The 24,993-nt window shown below is 40.3% G+C and overlaps 1 protein-coding gene across 1 annotated transcript in view; it reads left to right on the forward strand.

The window, feature by feature from the left end:
* The window catches only part of LOC142143482 (alcohol dehydrogenase 1-like), an 85,051-nt gene that overhangs the window by 2,520 nt on the left and 57,538 nt on the right, over positions 1-24,993 (forward strand). Inside the window, exons 2-3 of the mRNA XM_075201357.1 lie at positions 6,349-6,450; positions 21,201-21,342. Coding sequence (XP_075057458.1) covers positions 6,349-6,450; positions 21,201-21,342 — 244 coding nt within the window. The remainder of the gene's footprint in view (positions 1-6,348; positions 6,451-21,200; positions 21,343-24,993) is intronic.

A 24,993-nucleotide genomic window follows, 5' to 3' on the forward strand; every position in this document is an offset into this window, starting at 1 on the left:
TATGGACCTTGCACAGATTATTAACACATTGCAAGACTTAATACAGAAAAGTTTAAGCAAAATGTCAAAATGGGCCATTACATGTATGATAAAATTTAATGTTGATAATCACTGATCCCATTGCCAGCAGACATGTGGTGTTCAGAATTCTTTTTGTACAGTGCCTCCACCCTAGTAAGGGGTTCAGTAGGATCTTCGTGGAATAATGTTGCTGGAATTTCAACAGCAGAGGGAGACTAAGAAACCCTCGGCCCCCATGCATAAGACCACAGACACACACACAAATAAAGTAGCAATGCACCAGACTGGTCTGTAGAAACCACACCAGCACATCTATCAGTTGAGAGTAGACTCTTAAACTTTTGTTGGTTATGTTATCAAACATATCTCTCTCAATGTCAGTATTTTTGAGGTAGCTTTGAACACAGCAAACACAGTAAATATAAAGCATTTAAAGATATACTCTGCCTTATAGGAATGGATTTCTCAAACAATGAACACAGTGTGTATAAACATATAAGTTCAATTATATGGTTTCAGAAAATAGCACAAATTTAGATTTCCACTTCTAGTCCACAGAGCTAGCTGGCATTTATGTTGCAGAAGCATAAAATAACAGCATTTTTCTCTGTATCTCTCAACTTGACATAACATATAGGATTCCACCTAACAGCACTTTTTCTTTCCTTATCTCAAAAAGGCATTTATCCACTCCTGAAGATTTAATAAAGGACAATCCAATATGGGTGCAAGAACATGTGTAATACACACACTGTTCCTTCTTTTCCTCTCAGATATAAAATTCAGAGTTCCTTTAGTGAACACTGAAGCAACAACACACACTTATAATACTTTCCCACAGATAAAGACTATTGTCTCAGAGTTTGATGAACTTTTCCTTCTTTTAGACTCAGTCCCAAAAATCTGTCTTTCTCTGCACTACACCCTTGCCACTAACACACAATCCTGCAAAAGAGTCTCCCCACTAGTTATCTGCATAACTAACAGCAAAATACTCAGTCCAGGTAAAACAGTAATAAATTATATGTGGATTACTTACCCAACTGATCTCCCAGTTGCAGCACGGCTCCCTTCTGTAATGGAATACGGTAACTGATTCCACTTCTCTCTAAACGGTCTATTTCTCCCTCTCTTCCTCTCACTCCCTGGTGCTTCAGTCACCAGCTCTATTTCTCTGCTATAACCTTTATCAAAAACCTTTAATGGCTGTTTTAGCTGGTAGTGCAGTTTTTCTTACTTTGACCTATATATTAATGGGGTTTCTGCTGGGGATAATCCTGCTGGTTTTATGTATTTTCTGTTCTCGCCAGCTGAAACTTCCCCATAATCTTTCAGCTTCCCATACTCTGGGAGCTTTTTTGTCGATATTGGTGATACCTGATACCTGTTCTGCTAATGTCATTTCAAGATGGAAGTATTGGAATAACCCCAGTAACTTTAAGAAAGGATTCTAACATGGTCCTATATACCTCCCTCCCTACCATGGAAGATTAATTTGCGTAAATGATTTTTCTCCCAAAACTTTTTGCACAATTTAGAAATGTTGCTGCCTAAGAACTTGATAAAACATATTTCTTTTGAAGTTTTAGTCAAATGCCAAAATCACCAGCATCACTTCAAATGTGCTCATTTTAATAACATAAATTACTTTTCTCTTTGAAAAATGTCTACTAGTAAAAAAAATCCCCTAAAATACATTTAAATTCACAACAGTTATTGCAGGCATTACAAAATGGGATTATCCATTAATATCTTATAAATAGTTGTACGGCCCATTAAAATGTTATCAACATACAGATAGGTTCTGTCCATTCAGTTACAAAATACAGACAGATTGAGATTGACTAGGTATGTCACTGACTTACATCATAAATAGCTTCTGTGATGTCACTTAGTTTGTGTATACAATTTAGAACTTTGCACAGACTGCAAAGACTGGACTGGACAATACATAGTCTATGGTAAGCTTATTTTATAATATAACATATAATATATTTATCATAAGATATGTATTTATAACCAAGTAATTTAAGCTTTACAAATATATGAAAATAAGTCAAAGATGAAAAAATGGACATAGCTCTCAAATATTAGATATGTAAATTTTCACTAGTTTTTTTTAAAACGTGCTTGGTTTAAATCTAAATATACTTGTTATCATAGTGACTAACATACCCTTCTACATGTAGTCCCTTTTCCACAAATGTAATATAGGTGTACAATGGGACTCTGTTGTTTGGTTTCAGGTCGCAAATGAGTGCCGCTTTGTAATGGTACAACTACCTTCTGTTCAGGGTAATGATGGGCTGCATCAGTTTCATTACTGGGATTTGTGGGCTGGGATGTGGAAAGGACCATTGAGCATGCAAGTTTAATAGCCAGGCTGAATATACAACAGAACATGTTTGACAATTAAGTTTGCATCCCATTTGTGTGCCAGACCTTCTCTCGATAAAGTACACTCTTTTATTGAAAAGCTTAGCAGATACAAAAGGGTGATTACGTTCCATGTCATCACAGTTCCACTCACCAGATAAATCCACAATAGAAAAATGTAGCAACAGGCGCTAATTAAGGTACTGTATAGTATCATCTAGCTGCTACACTGCCGGGAGATGTTGCTACTCACTATAGTAATTATAAAACTGCACTAAAAGTCAAACAGAAAAATGTAATTGGATTTAGCACTTGCCTGAATAATTAATTGGTATAAAACCCAATAAAGCTTATAAAATAAATTAATAGTAAAAAATAAAAATAAATGGCAGAATACATACCATGGGATTGGTTAAATGAAGGGAATACATTTATTTGAAAATAAAAACAGCAATTTAAAAACAGACTATGCTAGAATATCACATCTATATTAATAATGCAGAAAAATAATACAATATGTTATCAGCAGATATGAGGACTTAAATTATTCTTAATGGTTAGTAGCATGATAAACTTTGCATAATAATTTAAGAAATGTCCTTAAGGAATTGCAAAAAGTCCAAAATATTTATCTACTCAGACACAGAAGTCGCGTCCACCATTATTTCTATGCAAACGGATAACAACTATCCTTATACATCAGATCCTATAGAGCATGGGGTGAGTTCTTTTTAGCAACGACATAAAGCCTGCAGGTGTTTCTGATACTCATTCTCACTCCTTTCAAGCTAAATTAAGGATCTCAGTATAACTTCACCAGAAGTTGGCTAGTATATTTTTTTGTCAAATAGTGAGCAATTAGTCATTAGGCTTGTAGGTATTTTGGCATGTTGTACAGAAGCCGGGGTTAGTAGATGATAGATGGCTTCCACCATCTATCATCTATGGCTGTTCAACTATACCACAACAAACACCTACAAGTAGCACTACAGGTCTACAGTCAGATAATTAGAACTCTATTTTTAAGTTTTCTAGATGGAGGAACTTGAGTTTGCAGCACATACACATACTCTCCCACAATAGCCAAGTGCAACAGTGGACCTATAACTGTAGGTACATATTTGCCTGGCATAGATTAGGGCTTGGACAAATGTAAATGCTATGTTTAAACATTGGGCTATGCTGTGATAGCATTAAAACAGTTAAATGAATTTAAGGATTCTTTTTTTTAACATTTTTTGTTATTTGACCATGGATATCTTATCTAGGCCAATCAACAGTGAAATCAACTCACTTGAAAAAAAAGAGACTCTTTGAAAGGAGCCTTATCTTCCTATTATATCTCAAATTGAGATGGAAGTTGCATTGTGGCTTCTTTTATTCAAGTTTCATTGCTTGGTCATGTCTCATGGTTGGTCATTTTCTTTTCCACTTTTATTAAAACTACACTGGTCTAGCACTTCTGAATAAGCCTTAGGGAAATAAAAATACTAAACTACAATTTGCAGTTTTCTTGTGTTTGATTTGTGGTTGGCAAACAGCGAAATTCATAAAACCTCTGGTTTTTAAAACAAGTGGATCTGGACCCACAATGCCAGTATACAGATCTGGCTAAGATACAATCATCAAACGTTAGTTTTCCAAACTACAGTTAAGAATGCAAGTATTGTAGACATGGTCCTGTGGTTGAGCAATTATCAGAACAGACAAAGAAAACCTCAAAAACAATTTACCCCATTTTCATCTAAACAGCTTTGATGTTTGCTCCTGAACAAGCATCTTGAATGTAATCTATATAAAAATCTAACAAATATATAATTAATTTTGTTTGCATTTTGTGACGAAACAAGTTTGATAACACCCTTACCAGTCTGTCCCTCATTTATCACAAAATGTGGATTATAGTATGTACTTTTTATAGCCCTTGCTTTTGTTCCCAGCTCAACAGAGTACAACTGCAGTGTCTAATTACATGTGGATAAGGGGACGATGTAGCTCATTGTAAATATGTATATTGTTTATTGTATCTTGGTGTTATTGCATGGTAGCTGTTAGGCATTGTCCTTAAAGTGTAGCCAGGTGGGATATGGGATCAGGTTGCAAGGTACTGGTGAGCGGGAAGGCTAATTAGTATCCATTGCTCTCACAAGACTACTCCAGACATTTGGTCTACAATCTAGTAGGGGAGATTCTGTGGAAGTACAGCTCATCTCCACTTCCCTCCCCAACCCCCCAGTCCAGAACTCACCAATGTTTAGCAAGGAAAAACCCAGGGGTTTGCCCAGGGAGGTAAAAACACTGAAAATTTGACCGTAGATATAAGGAGCCAATTCATGGGGGGAGGTGATGTTCATTCTGGGAATTGATAGCTGTTGGGTAGTTGATGGCTCTAGTAGTGAAATACATTGTCAAATCCATTGGTCGTCAATTCTTGACAGCCAGGTGACTGTAAGTCCTTAAGCTAGTGGGGTAGGGGACAGATGATAAACCTGTCTGGCATTTATTTGCTGTGTGTACATAATATTCTAGTTATTTGTTTTTGTTGCAATAAATGTACTGCTGTACTTTTCTAACTGTATTTGCCTGAGTGACTAATAAGAACCTTAGATGGTACTGGGTAGGCTTCCCTGGCTTAGGAAGGCACCCGTGGGTGGCCAGTCAGAGTGAAGGGGGTAGAAATGGGCCAGAAAACACAGTATCTTCACACATATATAATTAATCAATTTAAAAATCAGCATCATAGGGACACCCCCTGCCCAAATTCCTCAAACAGATGCAGCAATAAATAGCAGGAGCTAATTTCAACTACAACAGGAGGACCACAATTGTGGGGTCCCCTGCTACAGTGAAAACCAGCTGAGGACTGACTGTCTGTGCCAGTTTCACTATAGAGACCCACAAGTGCTGGGCTAGTTAGTGCCTCAGTGGGAAGATGGGGGTCTAAACATCAGTGGCCTTCCTTCCCTACAAGAGGTTACCAGCCCATCACTGAAAAGTACTAGGGCTCTTCTCAATACCAATGGGCTGTGGGGGCCAGGGTAAGGAAGAAAAATGGAACCCCTGGAGTGGCAACAAAGAAATTAGCTGTTTATTTTAACTTAATGATGTTGGGTGGAGTATCTTCACCCCAGATACAATAGTATAATATACCTCATCAACTGGATAATTTTAGCTGCCGGCAAATTTTGCATTGACTCGCCCAACATCTAAGAATAAAATTCAAAGTATTATCCTCACCTCTCTTGCTACACTTCACAAACGTCTACAGGACTTTCTAGACCATCTTTCTTGTCTGGAATTCTCTACATTGTTAGTTTGTCCCCCAGTTTCTGGGGCATTCACTTGGTTTGCAAGGGATTTTTAGTGCAAGTACGTATTATTATGCTTTGTCCAGAAGTTTCATAAAGCTAGTTTTTTTGTATTTAATAGTTTGCACACTTAGGCTTGCCCACTGTTCTGTGCAATGAACAAGCATTGAGTTAATAGTTTAGTATACACATACCTTAAACTTAAACTAATCTCTTAATATGAGGGTGAAATGATCAGTAAATGCCTCTACTAAGTCAGCAGGCATTAAATAAAAGTGTAGGACTAAGAGGTACAAGAACTGTTGGTTGTGGCTAGAAATGCCTTTGCCCCTGTGCAATCATCTAGCAAAAAAAGGCATATAGTCCAGCTGCAAGTTCTAGGCACACTCATTGTAGGAAACTACATAATTCTGCACACAATGAAAGTGGTCTTTATCTGCTCATTGCAATTGTTCACAGTTATGTTTGAATGGCTGTTATCATTACTTTCTAGTTAGCCAATTATGTATGTCCTTCTATGGAGGCACTATACTGAAATAGGTTCAAGTTCAAACTTCTATCCATACGGACACAATAGTTAACAATAACCTATATGCTATATATTCGTTTTATGGAAAGTATGTATTATATTTATATTTTCTAGGTAATTAAATGCAGGGCAGCAGTGCTGTGGGAGGCACATAAACCACTCAGCATTGAAGAGATTGAAGTTGCTCCTCCAAAGGCTCATGAAGTTCGCATAAAGGTAAGATATACTCCTTTTAATATATGTCTCTGTAGTTAATCACTGAAGGGACTGTCACAACATATTTGTCACAACAAAATGCCCCTATATATCACAGGTCTTACAGTGACATTTTTAACTCTGAAAGTTTATTTTCCAACAAATATTGGCTTATTAGGAATATGGATTTAGATGCTTTGATTAAAATTAGTTATATAGTTGTTACACTGTGTGATATAAAATGAATAGTTGTTATTGTTTTGTACACAGATATAAGAAATGGATGATTTTGTTTCCAGAACATGACAAAAATACTACTGGGTGTTACACACTACAAATAATCTGGGGTCTGATTCATTAAGGACCTTAACTTAAGATATTAAAGTAATTTTATCGTTTTCAAATAAGCATTGCCCAAGCGATTATATTGTGTTTCTAACGCACAAAGTGATTTATTTTAGCAGATGTAAATAGTCAACAATTCAATACATTATTATATTATGATGAAGTACAGTACAGCCAATACCAAAAGTTACATACATACATACCGCGCTCTTATCGCATTGCGCTCGCTGCGCAACCACGGGACCCAATGGACAGTATATCTGCTTAGAATACTGTGTCAGAAGTGACTGAGGCTGGTGGGGAATGCAGCTATTATATATGCAGTCAGTGTTTCATTGTGAACAATAGAGATGACGTAGCTTGCTTCTATAGGTCCAGACATTGGGTGGGTTCAGGGTAAACAGATCATAGGCTGATTCAATCTAAGGAATCCAAAGGAGGGGGTCGTCTCTCCAGGGGGTCTGCTCCTTTCATAGCCGGCATCATACAAAGGTTTATTCTCTAATATCAATAACTAAAGTATGCAATGTGCGATCTCTTCGCCGACTGCACCGCATAGCTGCTGCTGAATAGGGCTTTAATATGACACCAGGCGTGGTACCTTTCCTATAACCTGAACCTTGAATATCACTGAAGTGTACATATAATCACTATATATATATATATATATATATATAGACTAATAATAAACCAAATACTATCTGCTCCTAAATTACACTGTGATGGAACCAATATGAATTATATAAATAACTAAATGTTGTAATGCGAGTGTGTGCGTGCGTACTTTACCGTGCGATCGCACCACGCCACGTGTTACGTGGCGTACGGATCGCAATCGCACAGCAAAACAATATTAAACCAATATACTTTCGTTCATCCAATTATACGACTTCGACAGTTCCACCCTTTGATAGTACAATAAACTATCACCTTAAAGATGTTATATGCAGGATCTCAGTACCACGTTTTGTTATGTAATACAAGTCCCCCTTGGTGTATGACCATGCTGTTTGTAGATCTAAACAAGTTATCATAAAAGAGAGACTTAATCCTCTAAACGACTTATTCTTTTACTATAGACCGTACATTTCTGGAGCTTGGAGATAACCTTTTGTATGCCCTTCAAGGATGCAATAAAACACGTAATACAATATTAGGAACGGTACAAGGTACAATAGAACACATGTATCAGCTATACAGAATTCTCTACTACAGTTCTTCAAGCTTAACAGGTTCATCTGTCCAACGCATGTCTTTAAGCTCAGAATACATTTAAACACTTCATGTTCATCAATAGCATCATCCTATGTCTATCAATAATGCCATATACAATCTCCTTCAGCTTGCGTTAATATACACACTTCTAATAATGTCATCAGTTCTTTTCATTAACACTTGTGGACGGGCTATTGTCTGTTCGTTCTTCTTAGTCTTCCAATACTCAGATTTAACAGTGATCGGCTTGCAAAGCATTGGGAGACTTCAGACTAAGGGACCTAGGTGTCGTACTTTTTCCCCTAGTGACCTCCCACCTATAGTTCGGGTACCTCAAGAATATTTGGTGGAAAGAGAACTAATCCTACTTGATATAATCACTGAGGCACGTGTGAGCACGCCCAGCACTTTGTTTGGTCTAAAACCTTACCCTCCCAAGAATGATAATCATTCTCAAGGATGCCTGCTCAAGTCCGAATATTACTGAACTGGCATCGCTGGGTGTACCTCTTTTTAACCATGGGGTCGCTGTACTTACAGACCTAATGCAACTCAGACAATAGCCCCTCGCACTTTCTCCAAGCTCCAAGGTTTCCAGATTTTCCTTTACCCCTGAATTAAATAGAGTAATTGGCTGGACCGATTATGCTACTAACTTCTCCTTCATCCCCAATTCCTCAACATCATTACCTGAACCAGTCTCTGTCACCTGCTAATAATTAAAAGAATTGACTGTCCTGAGAAGAGAATGAAATGAGAGAACACAAAACAGGAAAAACTACAACTTCATGCTGGACAACTGTCTTAGCCTTTGGCTCAGGTGCTACTAACTGCATTTGAGGCCTTCCAGAACAGACTCATGAGTGCCCTTGGACTCTTCTCTGAGTGTTGGTCCCTCTGCAGTGGGTGGAATGGGCACCAATGTGTCTCTGCTACCCTTGAAGCTGTGATGCTGGTAGCCTACACCTGGTACCTGTCTGTCAAATAACCTGAGCCTAAGAAATTACTGCTCCACAACTTACTCTCCCGATCCAACATCCTGACAGTTAGTGTGACTTTTCAGGAAACAGTGTTTTGGACGTTCTCGGTTGCTGTCTCACTATTTACCTTCTCTGAAGGTCTGACATAGCCTCCCAGTTACAATCTCATCTCACGAGGGGTCAAGAACATTTCAAAATCGTCAGGTTAAGAGGCTACCCAGGAGTGATCTCTTGGTGGCGGGGAAGGACTAGTAGCCGAAGCTATCAGTCCCTTCAATCGAGTTCGAACTCTTATTCTATTCAATTCATTCTACCTAGTACCACTACTTTATGTTCACACTGGTTTATTTCTAATTGAAAGTATGTGATTTGTTACCACTACTCATACATTATACCTCTATTATCAATAACATGAATACCCCTATCATCTATTATAACTCTAGGACTATCACATTGAATAACAAAAGCTTTGAGTATGATACAGTAATACATTAGACACATTTCAATACCCCTTTACCCGGACATATTTCATTGGTACACCAGTGTATACTTGAGGATCCTGGATGGTGGTAATTGGATGACGTGGATTTGTTTTACCTGGAGGAAAACCCATCAGCAGGAGGGATATGGGATGGCTCTATTGGTATCATTTTCCTGACATTCTCTCAATCAAGATAGGACGCTGCCGTCCTACTAGCTTGAGACAAAATATCTGGTGCACCCCAATATACTCTTACCAGCTTGCACATACCTTCTGCACCCAGCTAAGCCAGACCATTTGCTGCCTCCTCTGGGTCTGGGAGATACACCCTGGGAGCTACTGGTTTACCTTGTCCATCTCTCCAGGGTCCGCCAGACTCCTCACCACATCTCTTCACCTTCCAGACAGTTTATTCCTCAGGTAACACAAATCTTCCTATATTAACCAATATGTGTATGCGTGCATGTGTGTGTGTGTGTTCACATTGTAAAACTAAAACAATACAATGAAAAACAAAACATAGATTTGTTAGCTGTCACATAAAACCCTGCTGTCTTTTTGACAGCTGTGTTCGCCCTGGTGTGATAGCCATGTATGGTCGTGTGTAAGTGTGGATTTTACTAGCAGCTACTTCAGTTGGTAACTGTGTCACTGTATAAAGTCCTCTATGTAGTGTCCTAATCATGTGCTGGTTTTGCTATAAAACGATTTTCCAGTTAACTCAACATCGCCCCCTAGACTAGAAGAATGCTGAAGACCAATGTATATCAATCGATTTTTTTCTCTGCCAACTCACATGCCATTCTCAGTACCTCACATTCAGCTACTTGACTAAGTGGGAAAGGCAAAGGGGTCTATTTCTATAACACTTTCTTCAAATATAACAGTATCCAGTACATGTCTGTCTAACAGTGAAAAATATAAAACACGAAAATTCTACATTTTCTAGGGTTTCACATTATGTCGTATCTTGTGGTAAAAATCCTATTCCAATATTCTATACAGAGATGCATATCTGTATGTCTAACCTCCAGCAATCTCCTATCCACCCTTTGTGCATCCATATAAAGGCACAATTTTGTACAGGAGGCACGAATCATAAAACGAAAAAAAACAAAACAGATATGCAATCTATAAAACATGAATCGTATTTCCACAAAAGAACCTTTCTGCTTAAAATCAGCAGTTTCTATACGCATGAAAACAAAACCCCTGACTGTTTCTGTAACTCATGTTAATCTAGTGTGTGTATCTCTGAACTTGTCTTATGTAAAAAAAATAAAAATATGTCTTAGCCCCATTGTTGAGACTGTGTCTGATTTTATCTCCACCAGAGCAGAGAGAGAGAGAGGGAGAGAGAGAGAGAGAGAGAGAGGGAGAGAGAGAGGGAGGGAGAGAGGGAGAGAGAGAGGGAGAGAGAGAGGGAGGTACTAGCGTTTGTGTAAAGAATGAGAAATAGGAAAGCAATGAATGATGGGAATACAAAGATTTGAATAGAAACATACATGCAGAAAGGGAGATTTTTACAACAAAAAGACAGCTGGATTGGACTCTGACTCTATGGGGAAATGGCTGTATTCATTTAACTATGATGGATTCCTTAGGATGAACTAGCCAATGATTGACAACCCCTTGGACCTTCCTGACACCTGGACCAATAGATGCAAGCTATACCACCTTCATTGTATTACTGTATTTCTGTGTGTATATAAGCAGCAGCTTCACATCTAGTGTTCAGACATCTTGTCCCCAGACTTCAGGATTGAATGCTGCACACTGGATCCAGAGCGCCTGCGATAAGTAACGGCTGTATTTATTATCACTTTGCTTGAGCATATTATTCTACTATTTGCGAATAAATCTTTGTGCGTTGGAAACACAAATCGAGGTTCGACAATCGTTATTGGTTAGCGACAATACGCACATAACAATTTTGGGGGCTCGTGAGCTTTGGAGGTTTCGTTGCCGATGATATGCAAGACCAACGGATTTCGGTTCCTCAACAAAGGGTGGAGACGCGTCATATACGGGTAAGAACGCAATGTGTTCAAAACCTGAATTTTACTCTGTGTTGTGAAACCGAATGTCCGTTTTGCATTGTCTAGGGCACGCTAACTAGAACCTAGGGACAAAAGAGAAAACTGTTTCTTTTTACTGTCCTTGTGCGTTTTAACTGTATTGCATTGCTTAGCGTATGTGTATTTCCTGCTGTGCGCACGCGAACTTCCGGTAAATTTGCCACGTGGTTGAACAATCGTATTGATAGTTATTATATGTGCATAATATAATTACTTGTGAAAGCCTCTGAGATATTATTACTGTTGTTGGGAACTTTTGATTTTCTGCGCAGAAAAGGTGTATAGTGTGTGATTTTGTAACGTAGATACACTGTTTATTATTCATTGTGCTCAGTTGCTGTCTGACGAGGCGGAGTGCCCAACTGAAGGACGGTATACAGGGCAGGTATACCGAATGCGAAAACCGGGCTTTCGCAAAAGCGCTACCAATAGATCGCAAGGTTTGCTAATAATTAGTATTGGTAGGCAGTGCGATCTAACCGCACAGTTAGTGCGAATTGGTGAAGCAGCTAGGAGGAATTATATTGGAAAGGCTGGTTGATTGTATCGACTTTGTTCTCCCAGTTATAATAAACTCAACAGATTTTGTGGTTTAGCCAGAGTATCGAGGAGCTGATAGCCCTTGGGTCCCACAGTAATATTTCTGTGTTAGGGATTCTTGTTCGGAACAAGAGAAAGCAAGTGAACGTGGCTAAAGGAAATACGTTCACCGAGCAATAGAGATCTCTAGCGGTGATTGTAGCAACAGGTTTGAAATTATTGGCCGGAAGGAACAGAGCATTGCAGTGTGTTTGTGTTCCGTGTAGAGTGGTGTTGTTCAACATGGGTGCTAAGCATACGCTAGAGATGGTAAGTGTACTGCCTAAGGAAGGTCCTATTGGTTCAGCGAGGTTTCTCATGTGTAAAAAATATGGTGCATACGCAACTGCGTATTGCGACACGTGGGTCAAGATGACCAAAGATTGTGATAGGCCTTTCCCAGCAATAGGAAGTTTTAATGCAGAGGTACTAAATGCTGTAAAGGATAAAGTATGGTTGATCAAGTCAACGAAAAAGAAAAATAGACATAATGATTGTTTAAAATTGTGGCAAATGTAAGGTAACACGTGGCAGAGCAGCGAATGCAAACCGGAAATAGGCGGGGCGAAAAGCGCGCGCACGGCGGAAGTGCCCGTTGAGAAGCGTGGCGAACTCAGCGTAAGCGCGCCCCCGCCACCTTATGTGGCGGGAGCGGTAAATACAGCCGGTATTAAAACTGAAAAAAGAAAAATTGCTAAGTTGTATCCTGTTTTAAGCGAGTTTAAATCAAGTGTATCTGAAAATGAAGATGAACCCACTGTGATTTCGGCCATTGCCCATGCTGTTAGTGTACTAGAGGCTCAGCGCAAGTATGAGAAAATGGCTGAGATAGGTGAGAGTAGTGTGATCACTAGGAGTGAAAGCGTTCTAAATCTTGAACCAGCAAATCCTGTAGTGTCCCCTGAAGTCAGTGAACCAGAGGGTGCGTACCCAGTCCGCACAATATCAGTTCCCAATGGGAAACCTGATAAGGATGGTGTAGTTCCTTTAAGAAATGTTACAATGCATTGTCCCTGGACTAGATCAGAATTACGTTCCATTATGACTGAATTTCCAGATCCTAGAAAGGAGTTAGCTAAATGTCAGAAATTTGTTAAAGACTTAGGAAATGCCCACGAATCAACCTATAAGGATTGGCGTGTAGTGTTGAGGGCGTGTCTTCCTCCCAATACTAACATACAAAAATTTATTGAAGATTGTTTGTTGGAGGAAGATGACACCTTGACTGATGAGATTAACCAAAAGAATATAGAACAAATTGTCAAACACTTAGCCATCTATTTTCCAGTAGTAGTAAATTGGAGTAAGATTTTCACTATTAAAGAAAAGGATAGTGAAACAGCAGCAGATTACTTCATTAGAGCTATAGCAGCGATAACACGGTTTACTGGGATATCCAACATAGGGGAGGACCCACATCATAGGGAAGTAGCTGTAGGAGTATTAATGGATGGCCTTAGAGAAAATTTAAAAACCAGAGTACAAACCACATTACCTAATTGGAGAGGCATCACAGTAGATTCTCTCAGGGAGTCTGCTGTGGAGCATGACAAAAACCTTTTTAGGAAGAAGGAAGAGAAAAGTGATAGGTTAATGACGGTGAGTATACAGGCTCTAGAGGGGATGCATACACGACCACCAGCATACAACCCATATAACAAGAAACCTAAAGTGATCAGGTGTTTCAACTGTAAAGAGGAAGGACATTACATGAGAGATTGTAAAAAGGAAAGACTCAATACACAGAGGGGTGGGTCACATAGATATCCTCCAAGGAGGGATTCACATGGACTAGAAGACTCACATCTACCCGCGCTTATTACGGCAGCAAATGCTGCGCGGGAAATCAATAGTCAGCGCTAGGGGTCAGGTCATACCTGTAGTCTACAGCCAGTGAGATTAACTGAGAGTCAGAGTGAAGAACCAACAATGATAGTTGACATAGCAGGTAGGAAAGAAACTTTTCTTGTAGATACAAGGGCGGCCCGATCTGTGATAACCTCTCCTTTCAATCTACAGATGACCAGTAAAACAATTCCAGCCATCGGTGTAACGGGAAAAGTGTTGCATTATCCACTAACTAAACCAGCTGAGGTTACTATCGGGCCCCTGCATATCAAGCATTCGTTTCTCTTGGCTGCGGCGGCTCCTATTAACTTGCTAGGGAGAGACTTGTTATGTAAAATGGGATGTGTCATATACTGTACTTCTGATGGTGTGTTCTTAGATATACCGGAGAAGGTCGCACATGAGGTACAGGAAATATTGGACACCCCTCAAAGGTTAATGTTACACTCTCCTGTTATAGAACAAAGTCCATCTCAAGTAAAGGAGATGTTGCTGGAAATACCAGGTTCACTATGGACCAGAGATGGACAGGACACTGGACTGATGGCAAACGTAGCCCCTGTCATGGTCAATCTAAAAAGTGGTAGGATAGCTCCAAAAATCCCACAGTATCCATTAAAACCGGAGGTGGAACTAGGGGTATATCCTGTTATTGAGAGGCTGGTACAACAAGGGATTTTAATTCGTACAGCCAGTACAGCAAATAGTCCCATTTTCCCTGTGAAGAAGAATGGGGGGAGGGGCTATAGATTAGTCCAGGACTTAAGGGGAATTAATAAAGTTGTTGAGAGCCAATTCCCCGTAGTGCCGAATCCAGCTGTCATCCTCATGCAGATTCCACCGTCTGCCAGTCATTTTACTGTCATTGATCTATGCTCTGCTTTCTTCTCAGTCCCTCTTCACCCTGACTGCCAATACCTTTTTGCATTCTCCTACAGGGGAGTGCAATACACATGGACCAGACTACCCCAGGGGTTCATTGACAGCCCCAGTATTTTCTCCCAAGCCTTACATGACTGTTTGCAATCCTTTCAACCCCACAATGGGGCACAAGGTGGCCAAGGATAAATTACAGCCATGTCAGACTAAGGTCAAATACTTAGGACACCGCCCCACTAAGGGGCTAAGACACCTGACAACCGACAGAATTGAGGCCATACAACACATGACTCTGCCGCAGAGCCAGAAGCAGATTCGTACTTTCTTGGGGATGTGTGGATACTGTAGATCCTGGATCCCAGGTTTTTCTATTCTGGCATTACCATTGCAGGAGCTAGTCTCTTCCTCAAAACCAGAACGTGTTGTACACACAGAAGAGTCAGAGCAAGCGTTCTTTAATCTTAAAGATAGTCTGACTAGAGCACCTTCATTGGGAATACCTGATTATGAAAAGCCTTTTGAGCTATTTTGTACAGAAGCTGATGGTTGTGCAGCAGGTGTCCTCGCACAGAAACATGGTGACGCTAGCAGACCGGTAGCATACTACAGTGCACAATTAGACAATGTGGCAAGATCACACCCAACATGTCTCAGAAGTGTAGCAGCTACGGCTCTTCTGGTAAGTAAAAGCGAGGACGTAGTATTAGGACATAATTCAACTATCTATACACCCCATGCTGTATCAGCTCTGTTAAATTCAGCCCAAACCAGACATGTTTCTTCAGCTAGATTCACAAAGTGGGAACTAGCCCTGATGGCACCCTCAAACATCACCATCAAACGATGTAGCACCTTAAATCCAGCTACATACCTTCCGTATGTGTCTCTAGAGACACAAAGGGTGGGAGGTGAGGAGACCCTGGTTGATGATGAGTTAGGCAAGAATACTGACACGCATGACTGTATGGAACACCTGAATCAGACCTTTACTGCAAGGCCCGACATATGTGACACCCCCTTAGAAAATGTAGATTTTACGTTTTATACAGACAGAAGTTGTCATAGACAGACAGAGACGGGAGAGCTATGTACTGGTTACGCTGTTGTAGACGATCAGGATGTGGTAGAAGCTGAACCCCTTGGCCCACCTCACTCAGCCCAGGTGGCGGAACTAGTAGCACTAAGGAGAGCGTGTGAATTGGCAGAGGGCAAATCAGCCAATATATATACTAGGTACGCCTTTGGGGTAGTGCACGATTTTGGGGCCCTTTGGTGTCTTAGCAACTTTACGACAGCAGCAGGTACAGCAGTGGCACACTCACAACACATAAAAGGACTTCTGACAGCGATACAGTTACCCAGAACAGTAGCCGTCATAAAGTGCAAAGCCCATACCTTTGAAGAAGACCCAGTGTCATTGGGCAACAACAGGGCAGACGAAGCTGCTAAATAGGCAGCAGGGCAACCTATGACTGTATCGACCGAGACTATGATGGTTTTTCAGACATTAGACACGCAGAAATTAATTGAAATGCAAGATTTGTGTTCCCTGCAGGAAAAGGCGGTCTGGAAGGCGAAGGGATGTGGTCAAGAGTCCTCAGGACTCTGGAGGGATGGACAAGGTAAGCCTGTAGCTCCCCGAACATACTATCCAAGCCTGGCTGAAGCAGCACACGGCCTGACTCACCTGGGTAAAGAAGGTATGTGCAAACTGGTGAGAGCATACTGGTGTGCTCCCGGATTTTCCTCTCAGGCTGGTAAGAAAGCAATGTCATGTCTTACTTGTTTGAGGAAAAATGTTGGGAAAACTATTCCAACTGAGCCATCCCACATATCTCCTACAGACGGACCTTTTCAGGTAATACAAATTGACTATATCCAATTACCACCGTGCAGGAATTTAAAGTATGTGTTAGTTTGTATTGATGTGTTTTCCGGTTGGGTAGAAGCATATCCGGCAGCCACTAATACTGCTGTGTTCACTGCAAAGAAAATTGTATAAGACTTTGTGTGTAGGTTCGGTATCCCTAGAATCATTGAAAGTGATAGGGGTACCCATTTTACTGGTGATATCTTCCAAAACATGTGTAAACTCATGGGAATCGGTAGCAGACTTCACACCCCTTACCGACCACAAGCCAGTGGTAAGGTGGAAAGAGTAAACGGTACTATAAAGAACAAGCTTGGTAAGATAATGGCTGAAACTGGGTTGGCATGGCCTGAGGCTTTGCCATTGGTCCTCCATAGCATTCGGACCACTCCTAGACCTCCTCTTAATCTGTCCCCCTTTGAGATACTGTTCGGACGACAACCTCATTTGATCGTGAGTCCACAAGACGACTTGAAGTGTAATAATGAAGTGACTGTACAATATCTTATAAGAATGAGTAGACAGCTAAAACAACAACAAGAAAAACTAAAAATGCTGTCTCCTGGTATGCCAGAAACGAACTGTCATGATGTTGAACCTGGAGACTATGTTATGATCCGCAATTTCTTGCGTTCAGGTTGTTTAACAGACCGTTGGGAAGGCCCGTACCAAGTGCTGCTGACCAGTACTACATCACTGAAGGTTGCAGAGAGAGACACTTGGGTCTATTCCACCCACTGCAGGAGAGTCCATAATCCGGAGAAAGTGCAAGATAAAGCTAAGACCAACGACATAGATCTGTCACTCGTGAGTCTGTTCCGGGAGACCTAAAGCCTGCAGTCGAGACACCTGAACCAGAGACGTTGCCCCAGAACTATCCTTCCAGCGATGGAGTGGCAGTTTTTGTTTTTCTTTTGTTCCAGGATTTTCCTTGTTTTTATTTTTTTAGGACATTCTATTTTTGTGAAGGAGGATGGAGGACGGAGGAGAGTTCTGGAAGTGATACGGATGAAATGGAGGCAGAAGAAAAGTTATTAGGATACTCAGAGCAGCCCATTATCAAACGTGGTCCGGGGGTTATGAAAAGGTCTGCTTGCTCAGGAACTCGGTGGCAGTGTGAGGGGCTATTGTCTGATGAGTATTGTATCTGCAAGTTCTGCGACTCCCTAGTTGAAGAGAGATGCATCCAACGATGCCAGTCCCCCAGTACTCTGAATATAGGCGGGCATCCTTTGGAGGATTATCACTCCCTGGTGGGTAAGGTGTTAAACCAGACCCAGTGTTGGGTGTGCTCTCACGTGCCGCAAGGGCAGCATAATATAGGACTAGTGCCATTCCCTCTAAACATATCCGAAGTACTTGAATTGAGGGGTGGGAGGCCCATAGACGGGAGGTACAATAACACTAGGTCCCCTAGTCTGACGCTTCGACAATACTCCATAGGCAGATCTTTGCTGTGCCTAAATATATCTCATGCAAAGCGCCTGGAGAATTGGGAGGCTGACCTATCAGATCAGACAATGGCTCGCCACACACATTTTAGAGGGAGACTCACAAGGTCACTACTAGGCAGGAATGTTGATGGAAGTCACAAATTAGGGCGTATAACCAAACATAAGAAGGTATCCATTGGAAAAGTCTCTACAGATAAATGTAAAAATGTCATTAATGCCAACACGTGTCTAGAGCAAATGGAGACACTAGGCATGGGTAGTTTTATCAAAACTCTGTGTGATATAATTCATGGGCATACTGTTCCTTATGTTCTCCCTGATGATGTGTATTTTGTTTGTGGGAGGAAAGCTTATTCCTGGGTAACTCCGAGTTCCAAGGGCTTGTGTTTCTTAGCTAAACTGGTTCCTGAAATCATGACTATTACTCATGAAGAAATGGTTGGTATTCACAAGACTACATCACCACCATACATACACACACAGTATGAACACCGTGGCAAGAGAAATATGATTCCTGGTGAGGAACCCATAGCTACAAAATTGATTAGTGAAACTGCTGGTTTCCAAGTTATGGTTGCTCTAGACCTCACCAGGACCGCTCGGGGAACATTAATTGTTAAATATATCCAAGACCTAGCTAAATTAATAGATAATATCACCGAGATGTATGATGACACTTTCAGGTATACTGGAAGGGAGCTACAAGCGTACAAGAAGGAGTTGGTGCAACATAGACTGGTACTAAATTATCTCACCTCTATTACTGGTGGGTACTGTGTGACACTGGCCACCCAGTTCGGTGTCAAATGTTGCACGTACATTACTAATAATACAGATGACCCTAAAGAGGTTGTAGACCGGAAGATGGATGAAATTTTGCAGCTGAAATGGGAATTTCGAAAGAGCCATAATTCTTCGTTATATGAGGTCGGGGAAAAGGTGGCGGGTTGGTTCTCGTGGTTGAACCCTGTGAAATGGTTCTCCGGTCTGGGGGAGTGGGTACAGGAAATGGTTGCTAGTGTAGGTAAGCTCCTTCTCTTTATACTGGGTGTGATCTTAGCAATTGGTTTAGTTGTCAAATGTGTTCCTACTGTGTTGAAGTGTGGAAAATGGTCTCATAGGAGTAACACTGAGAAAGAGACTGAAAGGGTGGTACCAGATACCGAGATCATGGTCTGTGAAGAAGTATTGTATAATCCTGAACTTGAAACGGTAATTGGGTGATAGTTTATTACACTATCAAAGGGTGGAGCTGTCAAAGTCAGCAAATTGGATAAAGTCACTTCAATTAAAGTCGAGCAAACTTGGTTGTCTTTGTCTGAAAAGATGCATACGGTACGCTACGACGTACAAGGGCACACTACGGCGTGAAAGGGCGTACGCATCCACTATAGTGGCAGCAACAGTAATTGGTCTTTTACCATACAGTCGCACAAACACGCATACTAATAAAATAGTACACATTAATGGTTATTGCAACACATAGTCAGTTATGTCGAAATATAGTAGTATTTATATGTTATATTAGAGTTACATGCATATTAGTGAAATACACGGAACAGGTTGAAGGAATCATATCATGAGTGGTATCATAATAAACCTCTTTACATATCCTACTGTTTGGTTCACTCTGCGAGGGAATCGCAGAGTGCATACACAAGTTATGAATGATAGGGAATTATGAACTACTTAAGACTAAGGAATCTTGGCGGGAAGAGCCAAGCATACCCCCTGGAGAGGTGACCCCCTCCTTTGGATTCCTTAGGATGAACTAGCCAATGATTGACAACCCCTTGGACCTTCCTGTCACCTGGACCAATAGATGCAAGCTATACCACCTTCATTGTATTACTGTATTTCTGTGTGTATATAAGCAGCAGCTTCACATCTAGTGTTCAGACATCTTGTCCCCAGACTTCAGGATTGAATGCTGCACACTAGATCCAGAGCGCCTGCGATAAGTAACGGCTGTATTTATTATCACTTCGCTTGAGCATATTATTCAACTATTTGCGAATAAATCTTTGTGCGTTGGAGACGCAAATCTAGGTTCGACAATGGTTATTGGTTAGCGACAATACGCACATAACAAAGCTTAGAGTTTTCCGTCGGGTTTGAAAAACCAATCAGATTCTAGCTATCATTTATTTAGTACATTTTACAAAATGATAGATAGAATCTGATTGGTTGCTATAGGCAACATCTCCACTTTTCAAACCCGCCCGAAAACTCTTAGCTTGATACATTTACCCCCTAGTCTACAGATCTACAGTAATGCAAGTTAGAGAATGGATGCAAATGTCTGATTGGTAGATCATGATATTGCATGCTTGCATTTTTTTTACCAAATGATCCGCATAGTCTGGTAGAAAATTTGACATAAATATGGTTTTTACTATTATGACTGGGCATTTAAAAATATTTATCATTTATTATAAATATAGCATAAGTTAATTAATTTTAATGTTGTCACCAAACTTGCAAGCTCTCATGTCTAAAGTTGCCCATATACAGGAAGATATGGCTCTCTCCATCAGATTTGACCATTAACATATATGCATGTGTATTGCCAAATCTGAAAAATCATACTATTCAGTACTTGGTCTAAATGGTTGGGTCATATCATCAGATTGGACTTGCTTTTAATCCATGGGCAAAAATTGTTCAGATGTTCATTGCAATTGCCAATTTTTTGTACCCATAAGCCCAGCTAATTATGCTCTATTCGATCTAAATCAACCTAATTGCCTGTAAATAATTTAGTTTATACAGGCAACAGTGGTCGAAGTGGTCTGGTAATGGTATATGGTGGTATGCGATACCGCTTCTTCTCTTACTGCCTTCATTGTAAAACTGTCTTCATAAACTCATTTCTAAATTTCCATACCGCCACTTCTAAATTTACATTTCGACCACCGATGGGCACATTAACATGGCAAACATAACATGTTATTTCTACTCACTAGTGAATCAAAACCAGAGAAGTACCATGCAAGTCTTCCTGCCTCTTGATGAACATATTTTTGCATTCTTTATAAATAGATATTAGCTACTGGAATATGTCGATCAGATGACCATGTAGTAGAAGGAGCCATTGCAAACCAGAAGTTTCCAGTGATTTTAGGTCATGAAGCAGCTGGTATAATAGAAAGTGTTGGCGAAGGAGTAACTTCAGTTAAACCAGGTAAGCATAACAATTGTAATAGGAAATCATAGATGAAAGTCAATGAAAAGAATCCTACCACCTATTGTTATTCTGGGAGTCTTAATTATGAAGCACAACACATGAGTATGAGAACAATAAATATTATGAAAACATGTATTTTACTGTTATTGACTGTTTTGTCTATGTATGCATGGAAGCTCAAAGAACTATCCAAAGTAAATATGCAGCAATCATCATCAGCTTCAGGGGCAGCACGGTGGCTTAGTGGTTAGCACTTCTGCCTCACAGCACTGGGGTCATGAGTTCAATTCCCGACCATGGCCTTATCTGTGTGGAGTTTGTATGTTTTCCTGGTGTTTGCGTGGGTTTCCTCCGGGTGCTCCGGTTTCCTCCCACATTCCAAAAAACATACGAGTAGGTTAATTGACTGCTATCAAGACCCTAGTCTCTCTCTGTCTGTCTGTGTGTGTATGTTAGGGAATTTAGGCTGTAAGCTCCAATGGGGCAGGGACTGATGTGAATGAGTTATCTGTACAGCGCTGCGGAATCAGTGGTGCTATATAAATAAATGATGATGATGATGATCAGCTTCAAATCTGCAGTCGTCTTGTATACAGGTAGATTTTGCCCTTGGTAAGGAATGCATGTAACACAAGAGGATATGCAACCCAAAGAGACAAATGTATGCCTTAGCGTACTGCATTTTCCTGTGCACCCCTAATGCACCTCTTAAAATGTAAAGAGCTGCTCCAAATTTTGGCATATGTTGCATTGTGCGCATACACAGTGCACCAGGTTTTGTGTGATGTGCGCAAATATGACGCACAAACGCACTTGCATCCAACTCCCCCAAAGACTTCAATAGGATCTTTGTTATGAATTTTATGGAACTTGGATGAATTGAAATAATAAATGTGTACATATACTTATGCTTAAAGAGTTAATAAGAGTGAAGAGGATGCAGAAGGAAGTCAAGTTGGTTTCTAACAAAATGTTGAATAAGACACATTTTTGTTTTGCTTGTGCCTGATTATCCCATCTTCGAGAAAGCCAGATGAAACCAAATGAAGCCAGATGTATTGTGCAAGGTCAAACTCTGTATAGAGGGATACAATCTGCCCATTAACAAGAAAGATATATAAGACTGTGTAAATGGGTTAAACGCCAAAAAGAAATCCTGCGCTGAGCTTTAGGAAAGCATATAATTGTATAAGCAGCTGAATAAGAGGAAAGGGTAAGTGTCAACCCTTAAGATAGAAAATCCAACAAAATCGAAACTTACAGCGCTAAATTAATATGGACCCAAAAGGAAATGTCTAAACTTATGTTGTTTATTAAGCTACACAAAGTAGACCCACATTTTACCAATACATAGTGTGCATTTAAAATAGAATTCAAGAGACCGGTCTCAGGGAAAAAACCAATATGTAATAAAAGTAATTAAATAAATAAAATAGAAGTTGATAATTAAAAAAATGTGTAAATGGGTTGTTTGATATTCAGACTCTTGTTACAGTGCTGCACCCATGCTAACAGGATTGAATAAAGGAGCACACATTTGGATCTTTGGCTTAAGACTGACTCTTTGGCTACTAATTTAACATTATTTGGGAGTCATTTATACCAACTGAAAAAGGAAATATCATTATTTACTTACATCAATGTATGTATGCTATGTGCGTTTTGTGGAAGTGACATCACTACCGTCCACTTGCCATTCAGGAAATGCTGGCTGGCAGGAAATACCTGGCAGCCATCTTCAGTTCCCAGTATATATTCCACACAGTAAAGACATGTTCTCACAGTTCTCCAGCCTTTGATTTTGATTTGAACTCAGACAGTTTTACATGGTGTCAGAAGGTTGGCTGTGATGGCACAAGGTCTCTGACGCATACATCCACTTGTTTTTGACGACACCATCTAGGACGCATATTGAAGAGGGAATGGCGTGTATACTGCTATGCTGGTCTCTCAGACAAATTAAAAAAGGTACAGGCATACACCTTACTCAATTTAGCTGGTGCTGAAGCTGTAGATAAAGCTGACACGTTTGTCTATTCAGAAGGGGAGGATCAGAAGGATCCAGGCTCTCTAATAAGAAAATTTGATGAGATATGCTTACCAGTATTAAAGTAATTCTATAATTTTCAAATAAGCATTGTATAGGCGATTGTATTGTGTTTCTAACGCACAAAGTGATTTATTTTAGCAGATGTAAATAGTCAACAATTCAATACATTATTATATTATGATACAGTACAGTACAGCCAATAGCAAAAGATACATACATACCGTGCTCTTATCGCATGCGCTCGCTGCGCTAACCATGGGCACCCCTGGACAGTGATTCACCTTTGAATACTGTGATCAGTGAAGACTGAGAGAGTCGTGGGGGTGCAGCTATGATTATATATGCAGTCAGTGTATAGAGTGAACAATCGAGATGACGTAGCTTGCTTCTATAGGTCCAGACAAGGGTGGTTCCAGGGTAAACAGGCTGATTCAATCTAAGGAATCCAAAGGTGGGGGTCGTCTCTCCAGGGGATGGGCTCCAGTTACAATGAATTCATTAGCATTTCACATTCTGATATCACTCTGGCTATTTATTCCCTAACATCAATAACTAGAGTATGCAATATGCGATCTCTTCGGCGATGGAACCGGACAGCAGCTGATGAATAGGGGATTAGTATGATTTCAGACATGAAACATTTCTCATAACCTGAACCTTAGATAACACTAAAGTGTACATATAATCATAATATATAAACTAATAATAAACCAAATACTGTCTGCTCATAAATTACTGTGTAATGGATCCAATATGAATATGAATTACATAAATAACTAAATGTTGTCATGCGAGTGTGTGCGTGCGTATTTTACCGTGCGATCGCACCACGCGCTGTGTTAGGTGGCGTACGGATCTGTGTTACGTGGCGTACGAATCGCAATCGCACGGCAAAACAATATTAACCAATATACTTTCGTTCATCCAATTATACGACTTCGACACCAATGAAAAATGTCATAATGAACAGACATGCATTTAACACTGCTGTGCAGAGCCCCTCTGAAAGCATTTAGTCATATGCTGCCAGATTGAAACTATTAGCAAATAAATGTGAATATGGTGACTTATCAAGTGAGCATATCAGGGACAGAATTGTGTGTGGGACTTATGATGACAGTGGTACGCATCTCCTGCGGGAAAAGGTACTGACACTGGACACTGTTATACACATATGCAGGTTACATGAGCAGTCCTGCAAAAGTGCAACCGAATTGAAAAAAGAGTCTGATATATGTGACCTCCAGCAACACGAGCAGCGGTTGCGGCGGTTGCCATTCCTATGGACATCACAAATGTCCTGCTTTCAATAAACGCTGCAATGCCAGTGGTAAACAAAATCATTTTGCTTGCTGCTGCAGGTCCAAGCCCAAAGCTGATGACAGACAACACTACAGTGCACGTTCCAGCAGCCCACCGCACCGAGTCCATACAGTAAATACACCGTCAGAAAACAATCCTGACACCGCTTTTCACTGTGTGAGTGTTGAACTCAGGGTTGAAAAGGGTTAATTATTTACCATAGTTGTTAAGGAGACAAATAACACCATCAAAATTAAAATTTACACTGGTGTCAAATACAACGTCATGTCACGTCA

This window comes from Mixophyes fleayi, chromosome 1, assembly GCF_038048845.1.
Source record: "Mixophyes fleayi isolate aMixFle1 chromosome 1, aMixFle1.hap1, whole genome shotgun sequence".
NCBI lineage: Eukaryota > Metazoa > Chordata > Amphibia > Anura > Limnodynastidae > Mixophyes > Mixophyes fleayi.